The sequence below is a fragment of the Perognathus longimembris genome, chromosome 3 (genome assembly GCF_023159225.1).
Source record: "Perognathus longimembris pacificus isolate PPM17 chromosome 3, ASM2315922v1, whole genome shotgun sequence".
NCBI lineage: Eukaryota > Metazoa > Chordata > Mammalia > Rodentia > Heteromyidae > Perognathus > Perognathus longimembris.
Window position 1 is genome coordinate 62,745,868 of NC_063163.1, and position 23,709 is coordinate 62,769,576.

At 40.6% G+C, this 23,709-nt stretch overlaps 2 protein-coding genes and 1 long non-coding RNA gene across 9 annotated transcripts in view; 2 read left to right on the forward strand and 1 right to left on the reverse strand.

Moving 5' to 3' along the window:
- The window catches only part of Xpo4 (exportin 4), a 111,360-nt gene extending 100,519 nt beyond the window's left edge, over positions 1-10,841 (forward strand). For all 4 annotated transcript variants that reach the window (XM_048341663.1, XM_048341664.1, XM_048341665.1 and 1 more), the window contains 6 exons: positions 1-181; positions 1,803-1,921; positions 3,995-4,125; positions 4,637-4,754; positions 5,076-5,168; positions 7,076-10,841. In XM_048341663.1, the coding sequence (XP_048197620.1) occupies positions 1-181; positions 1,803-1,921; positions 3,995-4,125; positions 4,637-4,754; positions 5,076-5,168; positions 7,076-7,273 (840 nt within the window). In that variant the 3' untranslated portion in view covers positions 7,274-10,841. The remainder of the gene's footprint in view (positions 182-1,802; positions 1,922-3,994; positions 4,126-4,636; positions 4,755-5,075; positions 5,169-7,075) is intronic.
- LOC125348445 lies at positions 95-18,341 on the reverse strand. The gene is made up of 3 exons (XR_007210371.1): positions 18,331-18,341; positions 17,249-17,258; positions 95-228 (listed from the first exon to the last, which is right to left on the reverse strand). It is a non-coding gene; the product is annotated as an uncharacterized LOC125348445 (long non-coding RNA).
- The window catches only part of Eef1akmt1 (EEF1A lysine methyltransferase 1), a 22,372-nt gene continuing 13,560 nt past the window's right edge, over positions 14,898-23,709 (forward strand). For 2 of the 4 annotated variants that reach the window (XM_048341670.1, XM_048341671.1), the window contains exons 1-2: positions 21,824-21,994; positions 23,607-23,689. In XM_048341670.1, the coding sequence (XP_048197627.1) occupies positions 21,851-21,994; positions 23,607-23,689 (227 nt within the window). In that variant the 5' untranslated portion in view covers positions 21,824-21,850. Of the gene's footprint in view, positions 14,915-15,254; positions 15,273-21,823; positions 21,995-23,606; positions 23,690-23,709 lie in introns of those variants that run through there. The other 2 variants (XM_048341668.1, XM_048341669.1) reach the window with 2 other exon arrangements.

The window sequence follows — 23,709 nt, forward strand, 5'->3', positions numbered from 1 at the left end:
TCCAAAGCTATGAACTTATATGAAGCCTGCCTTACTTTGTTGCAAGTATATTCTAAGAACAATTTAGGGCGGCAAAGAATAGATGTTACAGCAGAAGAAGAGCAATACCAAGACCTACTCCTCATAATGGAGCTTCTTACTAACCTTCTGTCAAAGGAATTTATAGATTTCAGTGACACAGGTAAAGCATAGTGTGGTGATTTTTAAGCTTTTTTGTTTGTTTTCTTTCTTTCTTTCTTTCTTTTTTTTTTTTTTTTTTTTGCCAGTCTTGGGGCTTGAACTCAGGGCCTGAGCACTGTGCCTGTCTTCTTTTTGCTCAAGGCTAGCACTCTGCCACTTGAGCCACAGTGTCACTTCTGGCTTTTTCTGTATATGTGGTGCTGGGAAATTGAACCCAGGGCTTCATATATACGAGGCAAGCACTCTTGCCACTAGGCCATATTCCTAGCCCCTCTGGTGGTTATTTGGAGATAAGAGTCTTGGGGACTTTCCTGCCCAGGCTAGCTTTGATCCTCAGATCTCTGAATTTCCCATGTGTGCATTACCATGCCAGTTCGTACCTTTTTTAAAAAATAATTTTACTTGTTCTTTAGCATGAATTTTTATTTGAGAGGGTTTCATTGTGATATTTCCATATACTTCCTTAGTGTAATATTTTCATTTCTATATTTTTCCTCATTCCTTTTACTTATTTTTTTCTGAATAATTATTTATTTACAGTTTCATACGTAAGGCAGTGAGTACATTTCTTGTTACACTTGTATTTTTTTAGTGTGTTAGTGGTGTTTAAACTGAGGGTGTCTCAGGCTTGCTAAGCAGGTGCTATATGATTAGCCATGCGTTTAGTCCTTTTTGCACCAGTTATTTTAAGTTTAGGGTCTTTTTTCCTGTCCATGGATGTGTCTGGACTGAAGTCTTAGTATTTTATACTTCGCTTCATAGCTAAAGTGACACGCGCTCGCCACCATACCAGCTTCTTCTATTGTTAGAGCCTCATGGACTTTTCTGGGCTGGCCTGGAACCTTGATCTCCATCTCAGCTTCCCACATAAGCAGGAGAGTAGGCATTCAGCACCACATCTAGCTATTGGTTGAGGTCTTGCAGGCTTTCTTTTTTGCCTGAGCTTGCCTCAAATCTTGATCCCCCTATCTCTTATAACCAGGATTACAAATGTGAGCCACCAGCACCTGGCTTTAAGTTTTTATTTGAGCTCATAAGATTTTATACAGCTAGCTAAGACATCAAATTCATGTTGTTATAAAAATGATTTGACTTTTATTATGTCAGTAGATTTCATATTTATTTATTTAGCCAGTCCTGGGGCTTGGGACTCAGAGCCTGAGCACTGTCCCTGGTTTCTTTTTTTGCTCAAGGCTAGCACTCTACCACTTGAGTCACAGAGCTACTTCTGGCTTTTTCTGTGTATGTGTTGCTGAGGAATCAAACCCAGGGCTTCATGTATGTGAGGCATGCACTCTACCAGTAGGCCATATTTCCAGCCCCTAGATTTCATGTTTACTTGGTGTTAAACATTGGTTCTATTTAGATTATTTATAGAATGTCTCAGATTATTTCTAGAATGTCTCGTGCCTTCATTTTTCAATATGCTGTATCAACCCTTAGGATTCTTACAGCTGAAACAGAAGGATGGCCTGGTATGGGGTGGTCCTATCAGACTTCTCTATTACCCACGAATGAGTTTGTGCTTTGAGGCTTGAACTTCTTTCTGTTTTCATAAAAGTAGAATTTGAACTTTGGAGATTTAAATGGCAATCATAAAGGTGTGTTATTTCTTTTAATAGATGAAGTATTTAGAGGACATGAGCCAGGTCAAGCAGCAAACAGATCTGTGTCAGCAGCTGATGTTGTTTTATATGGAGTAAACCTAATTCTCCCCTTGATGTCACAAGATCTTTTGAAGGTAATTTAAGAAAATGAATGTGTACTTTAAAACTGCACTGTCAAGGTTCAAAGGTACTTTAGACAATTAGGCTCTGATTTAATGAAGGAGTTATGTTTATTACATGTGAGAAAAAAGTTCAATGTTTGTACTTCTGTTATAGTTCATTAAGCTTGCTTCTCAGTAACACATGCCCAGGAGTCCTATGTGCACAGATCCATTAGTGACTCATTTTGTGATGGGATCCCACAAAAAAATCCTAATTTCTCTTAGCATTTTATATTCTCTCATAATTTTTCATATTTCTGAACATGTCTTGGACTGAGGGATTAAGCAAAGAAGGGCCTGAAGTGAAGATGAGAGTTATAGTTTGAGGCCAGCCTAAGCATAAAAGTTCATGAGACTATTCAGTTTCAATTCCTGGATAAGGTGGTGCTTGCCTGTTATCCCAGCTACAGGGGAAGCACAGTGGCCAGGGATCACAGCCTAAGCTAGCCTGTTGGTCGTATAGCAAGACCCTAACTGGGGACTAACCAACCTAAGAAGGGCCTGATGGCAAGACTCAAGAAGTAGTGTACTTGCATAGTATACATGAGGCCCTGAGTTTCTTTTTCGCATATACCCATACCCGCCCCTCAACCTCCTGCCAAAAAGAAGAAAAACCAAATCTAATGGAGTTTATAGTTGTTGCACATTCTGATTACATTGTGCCTCAAATAAAGTGGAGTGTTGGTAAAGTTGACTTTACCTTCCTTTCATAAACACTGTAGTATATGACAGTCCCTTGTCACTAGAGGATAAGGGTGAGTGAGTGAGGATGCGTGTAGAGAAGGAACTGGATGGGGCAGGCGTGTGTGTGCATGAGACAAAGAGAGAGCAGAGACTGAGAATCAGCCTTTGGAGGGGCAGAATCAAGAGAAGCACAGCTCAGCTCAGCTCAGCTCAGCATGCTTTCACAACCTAACAACCCTGATCCAAGTGTTCATGTAGCATCACAATAGGTCACAATTTAGTCTATATCAATTTGCTTTTAAGATTTTTTTAAATCAGAAAAACCCAGCATTTCAATGTACATTTTCTCAAGTTTTTTTTTTGTTTGTTTTTGTTTTTGCTTTTTTTGTTTGTTTTGGTCAGTCCTGAGGCCTGATGAACTCAGGGCCCCTGTACACTGTCCCTGAGCTTCTTTGTGCTCAAAGCTAGCATTCTACCACTTGAGCCACAGCACCAGTTCTGGCTTTTTCTGTTTATGTGGTACTGATAAATCAAACCTAGGGCTTCATGCATGCTAGGCAAGCATTCTACCACTTAGCCACATTCCCAGCCCTCTCAAATTTTATTAAACTAGATTATCAACTTCTATCTCATTCCTCCAGGATTACTACATAATAACAATAATTCTAAACTGTTTGCCTTCTATTTTTCTGATATTTACAAATTTACAAAGTGGCAATATTATCAGTTCGTTTTGGGGGTCATTCTTGGGTCATCCCCAGTACTGAGGAGTACTTAGAAAGCAGGCACTCCATCACTTGAGCCACACTTCAGCCCTGAGTTTTTTACTTTGTTTTTCAGATAGGGTCTCATGTTTTTTACCCCACCTGGCCTATGTCTTCCATGTAGCTGGGATTACAGGTCTATACTCCACCTCAGTTTATTTATTGAGATGAGGTCTTCTGTGAGCTGACCAGAAACTTCAAACCTCCTTTTGATCTGTGCCTGTCAAAGTAGCAGGGATTATGGACATGCGCCACCACATCTGACTCCAGGTTATTTGATAGATATGGCTGGCTGCCTTGGTTTACTTGTTCAAGGTCAACATAGAATGTCTTAATTGACTATAGCTTTTATTAACCTTCCAGAGGATGTTTGTTTCTGTTGTGCATTACTTTTTCTTTTTGTAGTGGTTACTGGAATATTCCCTTTACTATAACTTATTTTTACATTTATTGAGGTCTTAATGTTTCCTACATCTTATATATATTAAAAAAATCATTCTAAGTTAGAAACTTAAAAGTGTGTTGATTCCTTTACTGCATGATGAAAATAAAAACTAGATACTATTGAATATCTGAATATTTAATATTTCTTTTTCAGTTTCCAACCCTTTGTAATCAATACTACAAATTAATCACCTTTATCTGTGAGATTTTTCCTGAAAAAATACCACAGCTTCCTGAGGATCTGTTTAAAAGTCTGATGTATTCCCTAGAATTAGGAATGACGTCATATCCTTTAAATGAACATTGTTACCTGTGTGTATGGTAGGGTGTTTAAAGTTTGTATTTTTATTTTATTGTTTAATTTTGTTTCAGAATTTTGTTTACAGAAACACTGTTCTCTTTCTGTAACTGCTCTTATTCTGTGTTTGTTAATTTGTCTGATCCTGTCCTCTTTTTCATAGATCCATAAAGCATTTGTCCCCTTACACAGTCACTCATTCAAAAGGGACCCAGATGGTCCTGTTCCCTGTTGTGGCTAGTCTCAATTCCCGGACTGTTAGTAGAGTTTGTGTGCATCAACTGCATAAGCAGACGAAGCATCACCAATCCCAGACTTGAAACTCCCAGGTTATTGGAAAAGTTTTGGAAATCTTCCTTCATGATTCAGTTGAGATATTGCATGTAATATCTGTGAATGTGCTTGTTTTGCAAAAGTATCTGGATTGATTTCTAGCACCAGTCATGTCTTTGATAGTAGTTCATCCACTATAGTTTGTTCTTTGACCTTCATGATCAGAATGAGCTCGGAGGTGTGCCAGCTCTGCCTGGAGGCCTTGACACCCTTAGCCGAACAGTGTGCAAAAGCCCAGGAAACAGATTCACCACTTTTTCTAGCAACTCGGCACTTTCTTAAGGTAAGAGTTTGGACAGGTGAGGTGAAAAAATTGTCTGTTGTGATAAGAAGGGTCGGTATACAAAATTATCCACTCAGAGAGGAAAAAATTACTGATTTCTCTTAACTGTATTGGGAGATCATTTCTTCAAGGACATCTTATTCTACATTCACTTATATGTTCTTGAAAATTGATAAGGCAAGTTTAATGGATTATCTAGACAGCTTGATTATTCAGTTATCACCCCAAGTAATAACTGTTACAACTCTGTCTTTTTGGACTGGAAAGGGGCTAAAGGTTTCTATATCTTATTTAGAGGTATTTTGTTTTGTGTCGTTACAGCTGGTTTTTGATATGCTTGTTTTACAAAAGCACAACACAGAGATGACTACTGCGGCGGGTGAAGCTTTCTACACCTTGGTGTGTTTGCACCAGGTATGGGACTCTTCTCATTTGTGGAGTTGATGGGCCATCAATACAAGTTCTTAATGGATCAGGGACTCAGCTCCAGTTCCATGTCAGTGAGGCAGTATATTAGCTTCCTGGGTGACTTTCATTTACTTTTTTATCTGACAAGCTGTTTGCTGACTCAAAAGTATTTATTTTCTCTTCTCTTATATTAGGAGCCATTCTTTGCCTTGATCATAGTCTTTTTTTTTTTTTTTTTTTTTTTTTTTTGCCAGTCCTGGGCCTTTGGACTCAGGGCCTGAGTGCTGTCCCTGGCTTCTTTTTTCTCAAGGCTAGCACTCTGCCACTTGAGCCACAGCACCACTTCTGGCTGTTTTCTATATATGTGATGCTGAGGAATCGAACCCAGGGTTTCATGTATACGAGGCATGCATGCTTGCCACTAGGCCATATTCCCAGCCCTTGATCATAGTCCTTAAACAGCTGTACTAGGATCTAGGAATACAAACATGAGTTAATCATGAGGCGTTCAGATTTATAAAAGAGACAGGGTAAATCAGTTTGAGAATAAGAACAGTATATTATTTTTATATTATGCAAAACAGCATATTATTTTGTTGTTGTTGAACCTTTGTGGTTCTGAATCATCACTGATATGGGGCTAAAGCAACAGAAAGTTATACTAGGTCACCTGCCTTGTTTTCCCATCAAGTATAAAAGGTTCTTACCATGTTGAATCATACACTGCCTTGATTTCCCATCCCTTGGTGCACACACAGATTTCTTGACTAGGGCTGCTTTGTATATTATTTGCCTAGGTTTTCCAGACTTGTGCCATCTGTACCCTGAGCTGTGGTGCACTAGGACTTGATTTCTTAGATTGTGTTCTAGTAGCTACATTGTGCAGGAGTTCTGTTTACTAATAATCTTGTCCCTACATACTCTTTTTCTTTTTCTATCTATTTTGTTTCTTATTTCTAACAAAAAAAGAGCAGGGACAAAGGATAAGCAGTAAGTGATAAGAAAATGTACAGAAAAGTTAATGTTGTTTTATGGCTTTTACAACATATAAACCCCCAGGGTCTTGGAAATGGCAGTGTGGTCCTCAAGAACCTAATAATTCCTAGGGGAATTTCTCTCAAGCCCAGACACACTCCATCCTCACCCACACTCCTAGTATAAGGCTTCATGACAGAGTGTATTAAATATAGAAAATAACATCACTCTATTTCTGTATTCATTAAAGTCTACATGCTGCTGGGCAGCAGTGCTGTCTTGGAGCTCTCAGCATGTTCTGTGTTCACCTTCAGAAAGCGAAAAGCCCTGGAATAGTCCTTCTCTTCCTCCTCCTCCTCTAGACAGCCTGCTGTCCTGAGGACTGAGAGGACAAGATGCCTCTCTGGAACCCTTCGTAGTGGTATTACAGATGTTTTTCTCTACAAAATGCAAACTAAATTTGAATACTGTTATTTAAAGAGGCAATAAGTTGAGGCTGGTCCCAGTTTGTGCTCTTGTTTCACAATAGTGTGATCTTGGATGGGTTATCACATGTCATTAGTAGTGTAATGGTAGAGACATTTAATCAGTGTTAACTATTAGAGTTGTCAGCATCTTCTCCCACGACCTTCACACTTGGAGGGTACTATGAGGAAGATCTGTTCTTTGGGGGGGGGGGGGGGCTGTGGTTGTGGGACTTGAACTCAGAGCCTATCCCTGAACTCTTTTTTTGCTAGAGGCTAGTGCTCTACCACTTTGAGCCACTTCTCTTTTTCTGGTGGTTAATTGGAGATGAGAATCTCATGGGACTTTGCTGTCTGAGCTGGCTTTGTATCTGGATCCTCAGATTTCAGCCCCTTGAGTATCTAGGATTACAGGTGTGAGCCACCAGTGCTGGGCAGAAGATCCATTCTTATAAGACCTTGTCTCTTCTGCAGGCTGAATATTCTGAACTGGTGGAGACATTACTATCAAGTCAACCAGACCCAGTTATTTACCAGAGATTAGCAGATGCCTTCAACAAGCTCACTGCAAGCAGCACTCCTCCTACGCTGGATCGGAAGCAGAAGATGGCCTTTCTAAAGAGTTTAGAAGAATTTATGGCAAATGTTGGTGGTCTCCTTTGTGTAAAATAAACAACAAAACTATGTGCTTAATTTAGATCCTTTCTGCAAAGTGCACTGAATGGCTGAAAGTTGACTTGAGTCTTGTCCTGTTCCTCAGTTCATTTGGCCATTTTTGGATTTTGGAGAGCCTGAAACTTTGGTGCAGAATGCAGTGAAACAGGAGAGATCAACTTTGAATCAGCATCTGCTGTTAGGTTTTAGCCACAGTCTGTCATATCTATGTCTTCTAGATTTCAAGTGATGATTTAAATTTTTCAAAATGAAATTCCATATATGTGCAAACAGATATGGGCACCATGAAACATATATTCAGTGCCTTTTCTCCATTTATCAAACTATAAGTGGCTAGCCAAAGTTTAAAATGTTATTGAATATTAGGCAGTGTTTATCAAAACATTGTCCATAGATTATCTACATCACTTGAGGAACTGGTTGCAGAGGTAGATTCTTGGGCCCAACTATAGACTTTACTCAAAGTTTTTGGTTGTTAGACCCTGGATTCCTCATTTTAAAAGTTTCTCCCTTTTACCACCCCCAAAAGTTTGAATCAGTGAAAAAGACATTAAAAATTCTTGAGAGGTTTTGTACTTTCTAACTTTTCCTCCTTGTCTTCAATGATTACATTTGTAATTTAGCAGGAAGAAAAACAACATCAAGTGTTTATTGGCTTTTTTAGTTTGTGCCTCTTCTCCTTCCCCTTCTCGCTTCTCTGTCCTCCCTTCCTCTGTTTGCTCTCCTTTTCTTTTCCCCATACCTGGTGTTGTAGATTTTGCGTAATGATTATGGACCTCGAATTATATGCTGATGCCTGAACTTGAAGAGGAAAATACATGTGTATTTTTGTTCCATAAAAAGAACTTTAGGAACTGTAGCCATTTCATTGCCTTAATTCTAAGAGGAAAAAATACAGAAAGAAAAAAAAAGCAGATTTGTTTTTAGTAAGAAATCATGTGTTGATGCTTCAGAGATGGCTTAGGGTGTTAGCTGCTATGAATCTGTTGTCCCTCTGATTGGGTATTTATATGGGTTTACAAGTGAGGTGAGAGGTGCAGCCCTGTGTAGTTAAAGTCCTCAGTATGTTTCAGTCTAGCCACACAACCCATATCTACTCTGAATGGCTTGCTTAAGCAATAACTTTTTTAAAAGATGTGAATTTCTGATTCACACAGACTATTGCACATTGGGGCATTAAGGGGCAATAATTATGCTAAAGTGGGTATTTGTGTCATAGGAGTCACAAATTTAATTTCAGTGATTAAAATACTCACTTTAGCTGTGAGTGGTGGCACACACCTATAATCCCCATACTTGGGAGGTGAGGCAGTAGGATCTCCAGTTTTAGGCCAGCCCTTTGTCAGAGGAAGAAACCAAAAAACCAAAATCCTTTTAGAGACTCTACTTCGATCTTTCAAATCAGGACTTTTATACTGCTGCCATGCTCCCATTTCTGTGTGCCAGTTTAAGTTATGGAAATGCACACTTAATTTGTAAGCTGCAAGCCACTGCAATGTTTGAGTTCTAGTAGTGACAAATGGAATCTGGCACAGGTGAATCAGAGATCCTGCCTCAGAGGGCAGCCTTTCTCCCATTATATACTCTTGACACCTGTCTGCTAAGGCATCCCATAGGTACACTTTATACTTGCATATAGCATATATGTCTTCACATGTGATGCTCAGAAAACCTCATATAACTCCTAGTTCCTAGTTCTAGTTAACAATACTGGACCTGTTTTAATTATATTGCACTGTGCTGGCAACAACAGATAGGAGAGAATGCATGGCCATAATCATTGCTCTTGATTTGATCACATCTCAGCAACAAAAGTGGAGCAAAAAATATCCTAAAATATTTCAAGGAAGCAAACCAGTAATACTCTTTATGAAATACACATTTTTGTATTTTTAAAACATACTTTCTTTCACTTCAGATTTTTTTTTCCTCAAAAAACTTGAAGTGACACACATCAGTAATCCTTTCATTTTGCATTGTCCCTGATTTATTGTGTTTCCTAGATCCTTCAAGCTTTCTTAGTGTGGTTGTGAGGTGTGTGTGTGTGTGTGTGTGTGTGTGTGTGAAATACTCCTTTGCTGAAGGGTACTGAGACGATTTGCTGAATAGGTCCACTGGCCAGGACATAACTATAATCAAGTTATTATTAAAAGCTGAGTAAGAAAGGAATGCCTTGGTCAGTAAAATGGCATCTTTATTTAAGGATTTATATATCCAGGTGGAAATCCATTTGCTACATTTGCCCAGTTCCATTATACTACCATTTTATTAGACCAGTTTTATCTAAAACAAGATCTACTTTAGATTAGACCAAAGTTAAAAGAGCACCAAACTGTTAATGACGTATGGGGGAAAGACACCATCATAATTTAGGTAATGGGATGCCACCTTGTAGTGCTAATTCTTGAGTGTGTTTACATACTTGTTTGCTTGATTGGGTATTATACTAAATCTTGTTCTTTTATTTTGTCCAGTCTTTGTCTTTAACTATGTTATTTTGCTTTATGCTCTTGACACAGTAGATATTGAGAACTGGCTTAATTCTAGTAAATCAGTTTTCTCATTAAAATAGACTGTTAAAAAGTTTTTAAAAAAATATTTGTACCCTTTTTCTCAATATGTATATGTTAAAGGGATATTGTCAGGTATTAGATTTCCTTCTTGTTTCCTTCCAAGTTTCTCTTGTTTGCACAGTCTTTCAACATCTAGTTCTCCATACTCTACTATGAATGTATGTCTCATTTTATCTTTCCTGGCCCATTTGTTTACCAAGACACAATCACTAAGGACTTCCTATACCCAATGTTGGGTATTAATGTAATATCACTGTTTAAAAGGAGTGGTTTGAATGGTTTCTTTGTGTGGGGTAGTGGCTGCTTCGATAGCTAAACTACCTAACAATGTTTGATGGTGTCCTTGAGTCTTTCTGCCTGGCTCCTATTCTGTTTGAAGACCATAGTGTGTGAACATGTCTGCATTGAGTTTTAATCAGGTATAAAGTGACATTTTATGTAAGCAATCTTTGCAGTTTTCTTTCAAAGTAATTCGAAAAACTCACTCTATTTTATTCTATACTAATTACTCTATTCCAATGTCCTCCAATCAACATTACTTGTCAATTTCTTTACTGTCTTTGATTGAACCTTCTCTTCTTCCAAAGTGTCAAGCATTTATGGTTCTAACAGTTCTCTGTTTCTATCCCCTGAAGTGTTGGGAGGAAAACAGTGGTCAGTTTCAAGTATTTCAAGTTTGGATCTCTTAGTATATACACTATTGTTGAACTGGCTTTTTATCTGTTACAATTTTACTTGTAGTTTGTTCTGCCACCTCTCTTGTTAGAGGTGGTGGTCATTGGACTTACAATGCTAGCTGGCTTAGATCAGCATCTGTGATTATTTTATTGGTTCCTCAATAAAACAACCTTTCAAGTCAGAAGGAACCTCAATACTATTTAAGAGGTTTTTTTAAAATTACTATTATTTTAACAAGAGAATAAGAAACTGTTTTGGATATGAGGTTTTAACACTATAAATTTCTGTAAAATTTCCTGCACAACAATATAGATGATTTGAAGATAAAAATAAGGTTTTAAATTATTTTCAAATGCAAGTGGATATTCTCTGACTTGATATTTCTTCAATGGAAAAATGCCCAAATTAGACATCTTGCCTAGCTCAAATTGTTTCAAAGTGCCCTGGCTACACTTTTTAATTTAGACGTAAGAAAACTGATATATGTCTGTTGGATGATAATGGGAATCCATAACATGCAACCAAAGATATATTTGGTTCAGTGAAGATAGAAGCTTAGTAGTGGGGCTTCCATTCAGCTTTTCTGAAGACGCTAAAGTAACTGTTTCTGGCCGGTAGCTCTGTGTGGACATCTCTAGGAAGACTGGAGTGATTCTAAGTCAGCTCTGGTGGTGATTTCTACTTCAAGTGGGGAGATGTGGTTCAAAAGTTACACCTGTGATGCTCACAGCATGAACCAGCTGCCTCCCCAAGCTCTTTGGCTTGCTTTTCACCTCTTCCCTGGCATTCCCAGCGCTGGGGGTGGGGGAGAGGGTTAGGATTTTTTTTTTTTTTTCTGTCTGCATCCTTGGACCTCTTAGCCATTAGGAGCTATCAGGTATGTACTAACAGTGAATTTTTCCTCACCTGGAATTAAAATACCGCATCTGCCTGATCTACCTAATAGGAGATCTGATCTCAGGTGTGCTCTGAGCCTAGGTTTCCTGGTGTGGTGTCTTTTACAACAAAATTTGCAACAACAAACTTGCAAGAATGGCAAATTGCAAATATTGGTATTGTGATTTGATTCTCTGTACAAAGAAACTCTATGCAGTGAGTTTGAGTTTGTGGTTTATTGGTCACAAAATGTCAGTACTGCTATCACTTAGCACGTGTAAATTTTTTTAAAATTTATAAATATTAAAATTTTAAACTTACACTAAGACTTTTCAGTTTTTCTTTTTTTTTGAAATCAGGGATGAGTATATTTTCAAAAGATGCTACAATATGATTTCAGGAAGTCAAGGCTGTGTGTTGAGCCAGTTTTAAGCTGAATATCAAATTGATAAAAATTTATTTGTATTTTTTAAATCCATGAATGGGAGTTAAATGTCTTTTCACTAAATGTTTTTATTACATTTTTGTTCTGACCTTGTGTGATTTGTTCATGGGTACTTAGACTGTTACTGAAATGGTGCTAATACATTTCCTATCCTAGAGTGGGAAATTTTAATGAAAGACACCTGCACAATGAAATCAAGATTTCCATTGCCTTCTGGGAGAACCCTCACAGCCTTCAAGGAATATCTGTTATTCAGAAAGAAAATCAAAATTTGTTCACATGTTGTAATATTCATCTCAGCCTACCATTTTAGAAACAGCTTCAGAATGAAATCACTAGATTTATGGTGCATTGATGCAAATACTGTTAAGTTTGAGTCATGCCATTTGACCTTTCAGGAAAAGTGGATAATTACCTTTCTATTGTGTACACACAAACTTAGATGCTTTGTCCTACTTTATTTAATTATTCCATTTATTTTGGCAATCCTGGGGTTTGAACTTAGGGCCCCAAGCTTACTAGGCAGGTGCTCTGCTGCTGATTTACACCTCCAGCCCTTTTTTTACACTGGTTATTTTGAGAGGGTCTTGGCTTATTGCCTTGCACATACCTGGACCAATATTTTTGTATTTTACACTTCTGGCTGGAGCTAGGATGGCAGGTGCACACATACCCAGCCTTTTTTCTGTTCACATTGGCACCTCAAACTTTAGCCCCAGCTGGCCTGGACCCTCAATCCTCCTGACCTCAGTCTCCCTTGTGGCTGGGGTCCAGGTATCATCCCTTGTGCTTAACTCTTTCATTAATTTTAAATGGTGTATACATGGAGCAAAATTTTATTCGTTTATTTATTTGCTGATTCTGAGGCTTGAACTCGGGGCCTGGCCACTGTCCCCTGAGCTGCTTTCGCTCAAAGCTAGTGCTCTACCACTTGAGCCAAAGTGCTACTTCTGTTTTTTTTGTTTTGTTTTTGTTTTTGTTTATATGGTGCTGAGGAATTGAACCCAGGGCTTCATGCATGCTAGGTAAGCACTCTACCACTAAGCTACATCCCCACTCACCTTTGTTTTATAGCTCCACTTCCAGCTTTTTGGTGACTAATTGGAGAAAAGTCTTCTGGACTGTCCTGCCAAGGCTAACTGACCCAACCCACAGTCCCTAGATTTCAGTTTCCTAAGTGGCTAGAATTACAGGTGTGAGTCAATGGCATCCAGCACCATTTTTTTTTTTCAGAAAGAAGATGCATTTTGAAAATATTTAACCTGATTTTACTTTGACCATTAATGTATAATGGTTCTTAATGTATGTTGATATTTTATTCTACTGTAAGGGTAGAAAAAGGAGAAGCTAAGAAATTGTGTATGTGTGTGTATGTGCGTGTGTGTGCGTGCACACACGTGCACGTACCTGGGCAGTCTTGAGGCTTGCATGGAAGGTTTGGGCACTGTCCCTAAACTTTTTGCTCAAGGCTTGCACAATACCAACTAAGCCACAGCTCCACTTCCAGCTTTTTTGGTGGTTAATTGGAAATAGTCTAACAAGGATTTACCTGCCTGGACTGGCTTGAAACTGTGATCCTCAGATCTCAGCCCCCTGAGTAGCTAGGATTACAGGCATGAGCTCAACTCTCAGGCAGGTGCTCAACTCTCACACATTTTTTAATATTTGTATTTAGTTGTACAAAGGGGTTTCAAATGTCTGAAATGTCATAAAATTTTATAATTTATGAAAGCTGTGCATAGATTTCCCTGGGAAAATATCCCTCATGTGTTACATGTCTGAGCAGTCAGCAGCTACTGGTAGGGGTATAAAGATCTGAGTTCTCTGATGTCTGTGGTCATTTTAATTGTAAAACTAGCACATGGTAAAACATATTGCACAAGGGTAACTATTGTCTTACATGCTACTAAGGCAGTGGAGCTTTGGAAACTTAAAAGGATTGTTTCAGACCAAAAGTAATGTGTTTCAGCATAATAAACTTTCTTGTTAAATTACAAGCCAAGGCAGCCTGTTAAATATGGAGCACTGAAAATTCACAGCCATAACTTTGGTTTGTTGTTTTTTATGTATGTCAATTGAGTTGTTTTCATATAATGTATTTTCCTTCCTGCTTAGCTAAGTTATACTTGGTTTTGAAATGTTTTGGTTTAATAGTCTTGTCATCAGTTCAAAGCAAGGGAAGAAGGCAAAATGAAGCATAGGTTACCATTGAATGGAAACAGTACTTAGAAATTATGGCACACCTAATTATAAAACTACTTATTCCTCTCATTTGGCAGCTAAGCAATTCGTTTATAATAGAAAGGGGTTAAGCTGCACTGCAGAATATGTACAGTTTAGGAAGATCAAGGAACTTGGTAAAAGGAAGTGGAGAATAGGAAACAAAACATCATGAATGATTTGCTAGCTGCAGTGGTGACAAGGAACTTTACTTTTAATTGGGGTCTCTTGACAATGCTAGGTGGAGGCTGAGAATATGGCCTAGTGGCAAGAGTGCTTGCCTCGTATACATGAAGCCCTGGGTTCGATTCCCCACATATATAGATGGCCAGAAGTGGCGCTGTGGCTCAAGTGGTAGGATGCTAGCCTTGAGCAAAAAGAAGCCAGGGACAGTGCTCAGGCCCTGAGTCCAAGGCCCAGGACTGGCAAAAAAAAAAAAAAAAAAAAGACAATGCCAGATGATTAGTTCACAAAACTGCACTTTTATGGGGCTGGATGTTTTAGTATACAGAGGCCCAGGCTCTCCTCACTGAAGGCTCTGTCTGCAAGACTCAGAAGTCTGACGCGTCAACTTAATATTTGATTCAAAGACCTGCGTAAATGTATCTCTTGGTACAAAACAGTGCCCTTAACTCAGATTTAATTAAGACTTTAGGATTCCCCCCTCTCCCCACCCCCCTCCCCACCGCTAACAGTACGGGTAACCTGATTAGACAGAAATCTAATGAAGAATCTCGGGGCGGCCTGTTTCTCCCGCGCCCCCCCCCGTCTGCGCATGCGCGGCCGCGCCTGGCCCCACCCCTCTGCGCCTTGCTTGCCCGCCTCTGGGTTGCGCACGCGTGGTTGGTGAGTGGACCGTGCGGGAGGGGCTGTGGGTCGGTCGCTGAGGGGCTTGTAGTCGTCTATGGGGTGTGTGTGGTTTTTTTTATTCCTGAGCCTTTTACCCGGAGTGGAGTGGTTGGGAGGCTTAATCAGGCGAGCCAGTGTCAGTTGGAAAGAGGTATGGGTGTGCTAGCGGTGTGCCGAGCGAGTGGCGCGCGGTGGATCCGCGGGCCCCGGCGGCGTGCTGGGCGGCGTGCTGGGCCTCGCGCCGGGCCTCGCGCCTGCTCTGGGCCTCCTCCGGCCTCGGCCTCGGCCTCGGCTGCTCTTATCCGGAGCCCGCTGTTTTCCCCAGATCTCACCCCTCAAATTCAGTGGATTGCCTGGGGAGGCCTATTTCCTGCTTTTCGCTGCAAAATACCATGCAAACGGGCCCTAGGTGAAAGCCCGAGTGCTGGGACTGGTGAGTTACCAGTCCTGCCTGGTCACCGTGGGGCCCGGCCTGTGGTGGGACCAGGGCAGGCAAGGAAGAGGGGGCCACCTGCAAGATTGGAAAGGCCATCCTTCTGAAAGAATTTATGGTGGGGCTGGGAATATGGCCTAGTGGTGGAGTGCTTGCCTACCATACATGAAGCCCTGGGTTCGAACCTTAGCATCACATGTATTAAAAAAAAAAGCCAGAAGTGGTGCTGTGGCTCAAGTGGCAAAAAGCCTTGAGCAAAAAGAAGCCAGGGACAATGCTCAGGCCCTGAGCCCAAGCCCCAGGACTGGCAAAACAAAAACAAAAAAGTATGGCTTCATGGGAATGTATATACCATAGCTTACCACTTTCCTTTTTAAAAACACACACACACACACACACACATTTTACTTAGAAAAGTGTTTTGTACGGGCTGGGGATATAGCCTAGTGGCAAGAGTGCCTGCCTCGGATACACGAGGCCCTAGGTTCGATTCCCCAGCACCACATATACAGAAAACGGCCAGAAGTGGCACTGTGGCTCAAGTGGCAGTGTGCTAGCCTTGAGCGGGAAGAAGCCAGGGACAGTGCTCAGGCCCTGAGTCCAAGGCCCAGGACTGGCCAAAAAAAAAAAGGAAAGTGTTTTGTAAAAGAACCATTCACAGAAGACCCCATATTACACATATATGTTTATATAAAATGTGGATTACAGGTGTGAACCAGGAGGCTGTGATCTGGAAGAACAGGATTCAAAGCAAGCCCCAGCAATAATGCCTCTGAAACTTATTTCTAATGAGCCAGCAAAAGGACAGGCTGGGTGGTGGCTCAAGTGATAGAGTGCCAGCCAGCCAAGCAGGGCAGGCTATGCAGGCTATTATAGGCTCACACCTGTAATCCTAGCTACTAAGGAGCCTGAGATCTAAGTATCATGGTTCAAAGCCAGTCTGGACAAGAAAGTACATGAGACTCCAATTAGCCACCAAAAAGTCAGAAGTAGCACTGTGGCTCAAGTGGTAGAGCACCAGCCTTGAGCAAAGAAAAAGCTCAAGGATAGTGCCTAGGACCTGAGTTCAAGTCCCATCACCAAAAACAAGTACTAACTCCAGAGATGTGCAGATGCCACCTGAGGTGAGGGAAGTGAACACCAAGCCAGGGTTAAAGGAGCAGTATCAGACCTCATTCAGTGCTAGGTCCATCAGCAAGACTGGAGAACCTCACAATTTCTGGGGCATTGATTGATGCCCATAGCAGTGGTGAATGATTAGTGATGTGCTAAGTACTGCTCCCTTCCTGCCTATCCTAAAAAACAAAATTTAAATGAATCAAGTTGTTCAACTGTGTGCCAGTGAAAAATCTCAAAGAATATGTTTAGGAATGCAAAAATATGCCATCCAACAAGTAATTTTCAGTCTGAGAATTACTTTTGTGTGTTGTGTGCTAGTCCTGGGGCTTGATCAGAATCTGGGCACTGTCCTTGTTCTTATTGCTCAAGGCTGGTGCTCTACCACTTGAGCCACAGCTCCACTACTGGCTTCTTGGTTGTTAATTGGAGATTAGAGTTTCACAGACTTCCCTGCTTCGGCTGGCTTTGAACTGTAGTCCTGAGAGCTCAGCCTCCTGAGTAGTATCAATTATAGGGGTGAGCCACCAGTACCCAGCTTAGATACCCTTTTTCCTATTGACGTTCTATACCTTTTGAAATAGTAATAAGAACCTTTATGGGAACAAGAGATGGTAAATCATCTTGCTCTTAATCCATAACCTGTCATTCACCTTGAGTTTCTGTCCTATCTTGTTGACCATGTATAAAATGTGGTGTTCTTTATCCCTTTATGTTGTCACAAGGAAAGCTAACCAAATGCAGATAATACCATTATTGTCTCCTAGGACAAATTATCTTACATGGGAAAATCTGCTTAAACCCTCTGAAAGAGATTTCTCAAAAATACTACCCTCAGCCAAATGCCAGTGGCTCATGCCTGTCATCCTAGCTCCTCAGGAGGCTGAGATCTGAGGACAGTAGTTCAAAGCTAACCTCAGGAGATAAATCCAGGAGCTAGGATTACCTCTACTTAATCAGCAAAAAGCCAGAAGTGGAGGGGTGGGTTCAGTGGTAGAGTTCCTAAACAGTAAAGCTAAGGTATAGTGCTCAGGCCTGAGTTCAAGACTCAAGACCATATATGCACACATACTCATGACAAAAATCACTAGATCTCAGACCACTCCAATAATCTTATAAAATTCCTGAGCTTTTCTCTGCCTTTAAACAGCCTGCATCTCCCTTACTCAGCCTGTTTCTTCTTTCTTGACCCCTGTTGCTTCCCAGTTAAAATGTTGGCCTGAGAATTTGTACTCAACATATCAGTTTTTATTCCTATTAGTTAGTGAGGCCAAAATTCCATTAAGTCCAGTTTCAATTTGTTATTTTTACCATAGGCAATTGAAGTTAGTCATTGCATTCTGTAGCATCTGTGCAGATAGTTCTATGACTTTTTGTTTTTGTATGAAGCAAAAACATTTTGTACTGGTTCTGGGGCTTGAGCTCAGGGCCTGGGCATGGTCCCTGAGCTATTTTTTTGCTTATGGTTGGCCCTCTACCACTTGAGCCACAGCTCCACTTCCAGCTTTTGGTGCTTAATTGAAGAGTTTTGAAGACTTTCCTGGCCAAGGCTGGCTTTGAACCATGATCCTCAGATCTCAGCCTCCTGCATAGCTAGGATTACAGGTGTTAGCCACCAGTACAGCTGGCAATTTCTGTAAGTCCATTTAAGATGTTTCTCTCTTTTTTTTTTTTTTCCCTCTTAGTCTAGGAGTTAGTCTGGACCCGTCTTACTTGAGAATTTTTTCCTTCTTCCTCTAACTTACAATCTATAATCAAATCAACTTAACTAATCTGCAAGTCATCCTTGAGTATTTCCTCAATTCTGTGTTTTGTAGCTACCATCTTAAGACCTTGAAAGGTGAAGTTCCATTCTTCTCATAACATTGAGATCTCCTCTTCTTTCTCCCCTGAATTCTCTTCTTCCTCCTCTTCCTCCATCTCTAAAGTTTCTTCTCTTTCCTCCTCTAATCTATCCTGCAACCACTTGTTCCTCTAGCTTGGGGGTTCCTTTTTCCTTCCTTCCTTTCTGAAAACTCGCCTGAGTCTCTTAAGTTCTTCGAAACCTCTGCTCTAGCAACTTTTACCTCTCGGGTAAATAGGAAGCTCTGCTCAAGCCATTACTTGGTGTTCCTTGGTGTTTGTTTGTTTTTCCTGAATCTCATTATCTTCTCCTCCCCCACACCACTTCTCCCCCCATATTGTGGGATACAGCTTTGAGTAATTTTCTCATAAAATGTTTAGTAGGTAAATTTTCTAAGGCTTGAAGATATCTTTATTTTAGCATCATTTAAATACTAATAGTTTAAAATTTAGGTTCAAAATAATGGCCTCTCTGAATGTTGAAGATGCTACCCTATTGCTTACTAATACCAGTGGTGCTGATGAAAAGTCAGCCATCAATGTAAGTACAGCTCCTTCACCTATCATTTTTTTTCTTCTCTAGAGGCTATTCATGTCTTCTTTTTAGTCTTTAATTTTTTTATTTTTATTTTTTTGCTGGTCCTGGGCTTGAACTTAGAGCCTGGGTGCTGTCCTTGAGTCTCTTTGTGTTCAAGGCTAGTGCTCTACCACTTGGACCACAGCACTACTTCTGGCTTTTTTGAGTCGTTTATTGGAGATGAGACTCTCACAGGTACTTTCCTGCCCAGGGTGACTTCAAACAGTGAACCTTGGATCTCAACCTCCTCAGTAGCTAGGATTACATGTGTGAGCCCAGCATTCTTTAACTTTTGGAGATCTTTTTTCCTCTCCCATTTCTTTGACTAGCATTCATCCTCTTCATTTTTCATGTTACCTCTTTCTGGAATTTTTAGAGGGTATTGCAGTTTCTCCATCTGTCATCTGTACCATAGAAGGCTTCCTCCATACTTTCCAAAACTTTGTAACGTCATGATTTGTTCAATAGCAGTTTCACACCTTGGTTACTATTGTGCTCTTTAGCTTTATCTAATTGACTACTCAGATCATTTTTTTCCCCCTCATCTTTATTTATTGGCAGTACTGGAGTTTGAACTCAGGGCCTTTCATTTGCTAGGCCATCACTCTGTCACTTGAGCCATGATTCTATTCGTTTCTGCATTCTCCTACTTGCCTAGGCTTTTTACCCACACAGGCTTTCCAGTAGGGGAAATCATCCTATGCTTGTTAATTCCTCATTAATGGTTGACTGCAAAGCTTATCTTTTAATTTTTTAAATTTTTTGGTTTTGTTTTTATTTTGTGCTGGTACTGGGACTTGAATTTAGGACCTCAGTGCTGGCCCTTAGCTTTCCTGCTCGATGCTGGCACTCTCCCACTTGAGCCACAGTTGGACTTCCAGCTTTTTCAAATTTTCTCTTAAATTGGAGTCTTGGAGAGGGAAGTGTGAAAATGTTGAAAGGGGTCACAGTGATCCAAACACATTGTATTCATAAACTGCTTTGCCAAATGGTAACTCCTTTTTGTAACTACTTAAAAATAATGGATATTTTTAAAATACAAGTGTCTTGTAAGGCTGGGAATATGGCCTAGTGGCAAGAGCACTTGCCTCGTATACATGAAGCCTTGGGTTTGATTCCCCAGCACCACATATATAGAAAACGGCCAGAAGTGGCGCCATGGCTCAAGTGGCAGAGTGCTAGCCTTGAGCAAAAAGAAGCCAGGGACAGTGCTCAGGCCCTGAGTCCAAGGCCCAGGACTGGCAAAAAAAAAAAAAAGTGTCTTGTAGATTTGTCTGTCTGGGCCAGCTTTGAACCAGGATCCTCAGATCTCAACCTTCTAGTAGCTAAGCATAAGGCATGAGCCGCTGGCACCCAGTGGATATAATGTTTTTAGAAAGCAAATTGGAAGCTGTTTTTCTGCTCTTAGATACTGCTGGTTTAGAAATGTGTTTGGTACCTATGTGGTAAGTAATTTGACCTCAAGTAAAGAGATGTCTGGTCTTTGTCCTGGCTCCTAGGTGGTCATCTCTAAACACATACTGTCTATTTGAATCCAAGTCAGAAAAAGATATACTCAATCCCTAATTTCCTGGCCAATGCACCATATATGTTACCAGAAATTTAGGGCATCTAAGTTGACCTCACATTTTTTTTTTCTTACCAGTCCTGGGGCTTGAACTCAGGCCATGGGTACTGTCCCTGAGCTTGTTTTGCTCAAGGCTAGCACTCTGCCACTTGAGTCACAGCACCATTTCTGGCTTTTCCTGTTTATGTGGTACTGAGGAATCAAACCCAGGTCTTCCTGCATGCTAGGCAAGCACTACCCAGCCCTGACCTCAGATTCTTACATCTGGAAGAAGAATTTAGACAAGACACAAACATAATAAAGGTGATAGGAAAGTTTATTAGGAAAGAAATATGGCAGAATGAACCTTCAGTGAAAACTGGACAGAGACTTAGGGGAGCGTCTAGTGGGCAATGGTCCATGAATATGGTTGCTCACGGATATCTGGATATCAGGTGCCTGAGGAACCTAACCTCCCAGACTTCTTCTGCATCTCCTCTTTTGGCTAGTTCTTACCTGTCTTATCCTCATAAAAAATGTAGGAGAATAATTGTTCTCCCCAGCTCTGTTTCTAGCAAATGATTGAATGAGTATGGGCGTGGGACTCTCTTGTACTTCTAGTTATTGTCAGGATGCTTTGCACACCTGGCTAACTGGTGGCAAACTTGTTAGAGCCATAAGAAGAGGTCATTGTGCCTGGCCATCACTGTCTACAGAAGCACCTTCCTTTTGCCTCTCTGTTTGCTCTCTTCTCTTTACAAACTTCCCTTTTGACTTGATCCTTTATATCTACCAGTGACACCCATGAGGCTTTGTTCTAAATAGTGGCCTGAGGGCTGGGGATATAGCCTAGTGGCAAGAGTGCCTGCCTCGGATACACGAGGCCCTAGGTTCGATTCCCCAGCACCACATATACAGAAAACGGCCAGAAGCGGCGCTGTGGCTCAAGTGGCAGAGTGCTAGCCTTGAGCGGGAAGAAGCCAGGGACAGTGCTCAGGCCCTGAGTCCAAGGCCCAGGACTGGCAAAAAAAAAAAAAAAATAGTGGCCTGAACATATAACAAGACCCCTAATTGAGAGAATTAATTAGGAAGCATCTGCATGGGGCCGTGGGGGTACCAGAAAGAAACAAATGGTCTTTTTAGACATTTATGGTGAGTATTTCTCATATAATAAATACCAAATGTGAAAAGGGCCTTTGTGGAAACTGTGGGGAAGCCTGTATCTGTTGAACTGTTCAGTAGAAGCCTCTTTAGGTATTGGATCCCAGAAGTTTTCAATATGTACGTTTTCTATACAAAGTACACTTTTTGTGAGTTCAAGCTTTTCCTCGCTATTTGATGGGAAGGAGAAAGAAATCCCCTGAACATATCCATCTACTCCTTGACCTGCAGGTTGTAAGGTGACGTGTTGTTGGTGAGATGAGTGATTCGGAAGATGACGATATCCCCCGGCTTTCTCTCCACACCTTAGCAGCTCTCCAGGAATTTTATGCTGAGCAGAAGCAATGCACTGACCCATGTGAGGAGGAGAAATATAATATTGGAATAATAGATGAGAACTGGGTAAGTAAATGCAGTCCACATCCATTGAGTAGTATTAGAGCGGAGCCTTTTGTGGGCCGAGGCCTGTGCTTGTCTGCATCCTCCCCAGATATTAGTCTCTGTCACCTGCCATTCAGGAGCTGAAGGATGGATGGGGGAGTGAAGGCAAAACACTGTCCATAGTCCCTGCAGGATGTGTGGACGCAGACCTCTTGGTTCTAATAGACTAGGTGGTGATTAGAAATGGAGTCTTGCAGATAAGGGACTGTTGTTATGTCCATCACAAACTCCTGCTCTGTTCTTGGACAGCAGTACACCCCTATTGGTTTCAATGGAGTTCAGCAATCCTGGTGGAAAGAGAAAATGTATAATTTCAAGTGGGGATGAGCGGTGAGGGGTGGTGGTGGTGGTGGTGGTGGTTAATGCACTTTAACATGTAATTGAAAATTGAGTTAAGATGCTAATAATTTTTAGTGTATAATATATAGAGCGTTATGATACATACTTAAATTTTATATGTTTATATGTATAAGTATATAAATATAAATACATGTATAATATAAAAATATTTATATATAAGTATATTTTATAGAATATATACTATCTGTATTTATATATGTACATGTATTTAACAGATAGATAGATGTAGATATAGATAGAGATACCTATCATCTCTATCTATTTATTGAGTTAAGATATAAAATTGAGTTAACATGCTAATAATTTCTAGTGCATTTATGTTTTGCTGGTCCTAGGGCTTTAACTCAGAGCCTGGGCTTTGTCCCTGAGCCTCTTTGTGCTCAAGGCTAGTGGTCTTCCACTTAAGCCACAATGCCACTCCTGGCTTTTTCTGAGTAGTTTATTGGAGATCAGAGTCTCAGGGACTTTTCTGCCTGGCTGGTGTCAAACTGCTATCCTCAGACCTCCTGAGTAGGTAGGATTACAATGGACCACTGGTGCCTAGGTTATATATTTTAATTATGTGTATATGTAATTTATTAATTAAATTTATGAATTCTGATTTTTTAAAAAAACTCATTTTTTTGTCAGTCATTGGGGCCGGAACTCAGGGCCTAGGCGCTGTCCCTGAGCTCGTTTTGCTTAGGGCTAGCTCTCTACCACTTTGTGCCACAACTCTACTTCCAGTTTCCTGTTGTTTAATTGGAGGTAAGAGTCACACAGACTTTTCTGCCTGGGCTGGTTTTGAACTGTGATCCTCATAACTTAACCTCCTGAGAATATATCATTAAGGATCCCTAGAATTTTAAAGAAAAGCATCCGTTGGCATGAAACAGGAGCAGGATGAAAAACAACAGCCCTGAGGAAAAGCAGTTATTGGGGAAACATGTAAGTCCACATGTAGTCAAAGGGCTGGCTATATCGCTGCATGACTGATGTGTCATCTCCTGTGTGTGTACCCTGTTCACTAGGGTTGATGGTGCCTTAGTGGCCACTGATATTCACTGTGTCTGTTCCTTTATATGTCAGGCTTGCAGTGATGGAAGGTTCTGTCAAAGAAAAATGAATCTGCAACATTAAAAAATTCAATATATACATGCTAGGATAGTCAGTATAAATTAAAAGAACAGCTGGAGTCTAAGAGGGCATCGTCCTGTCCCTGCCTGTCTTACAGCAGTTGAGCCAGTTCTGGTACAGCCATGAAACAGCCTTGCGACTTGCGCAGGAAGCCATTGCTGCTGCTGGGGAAGGTGGCAGGTGAGAACCACATTTCCTTT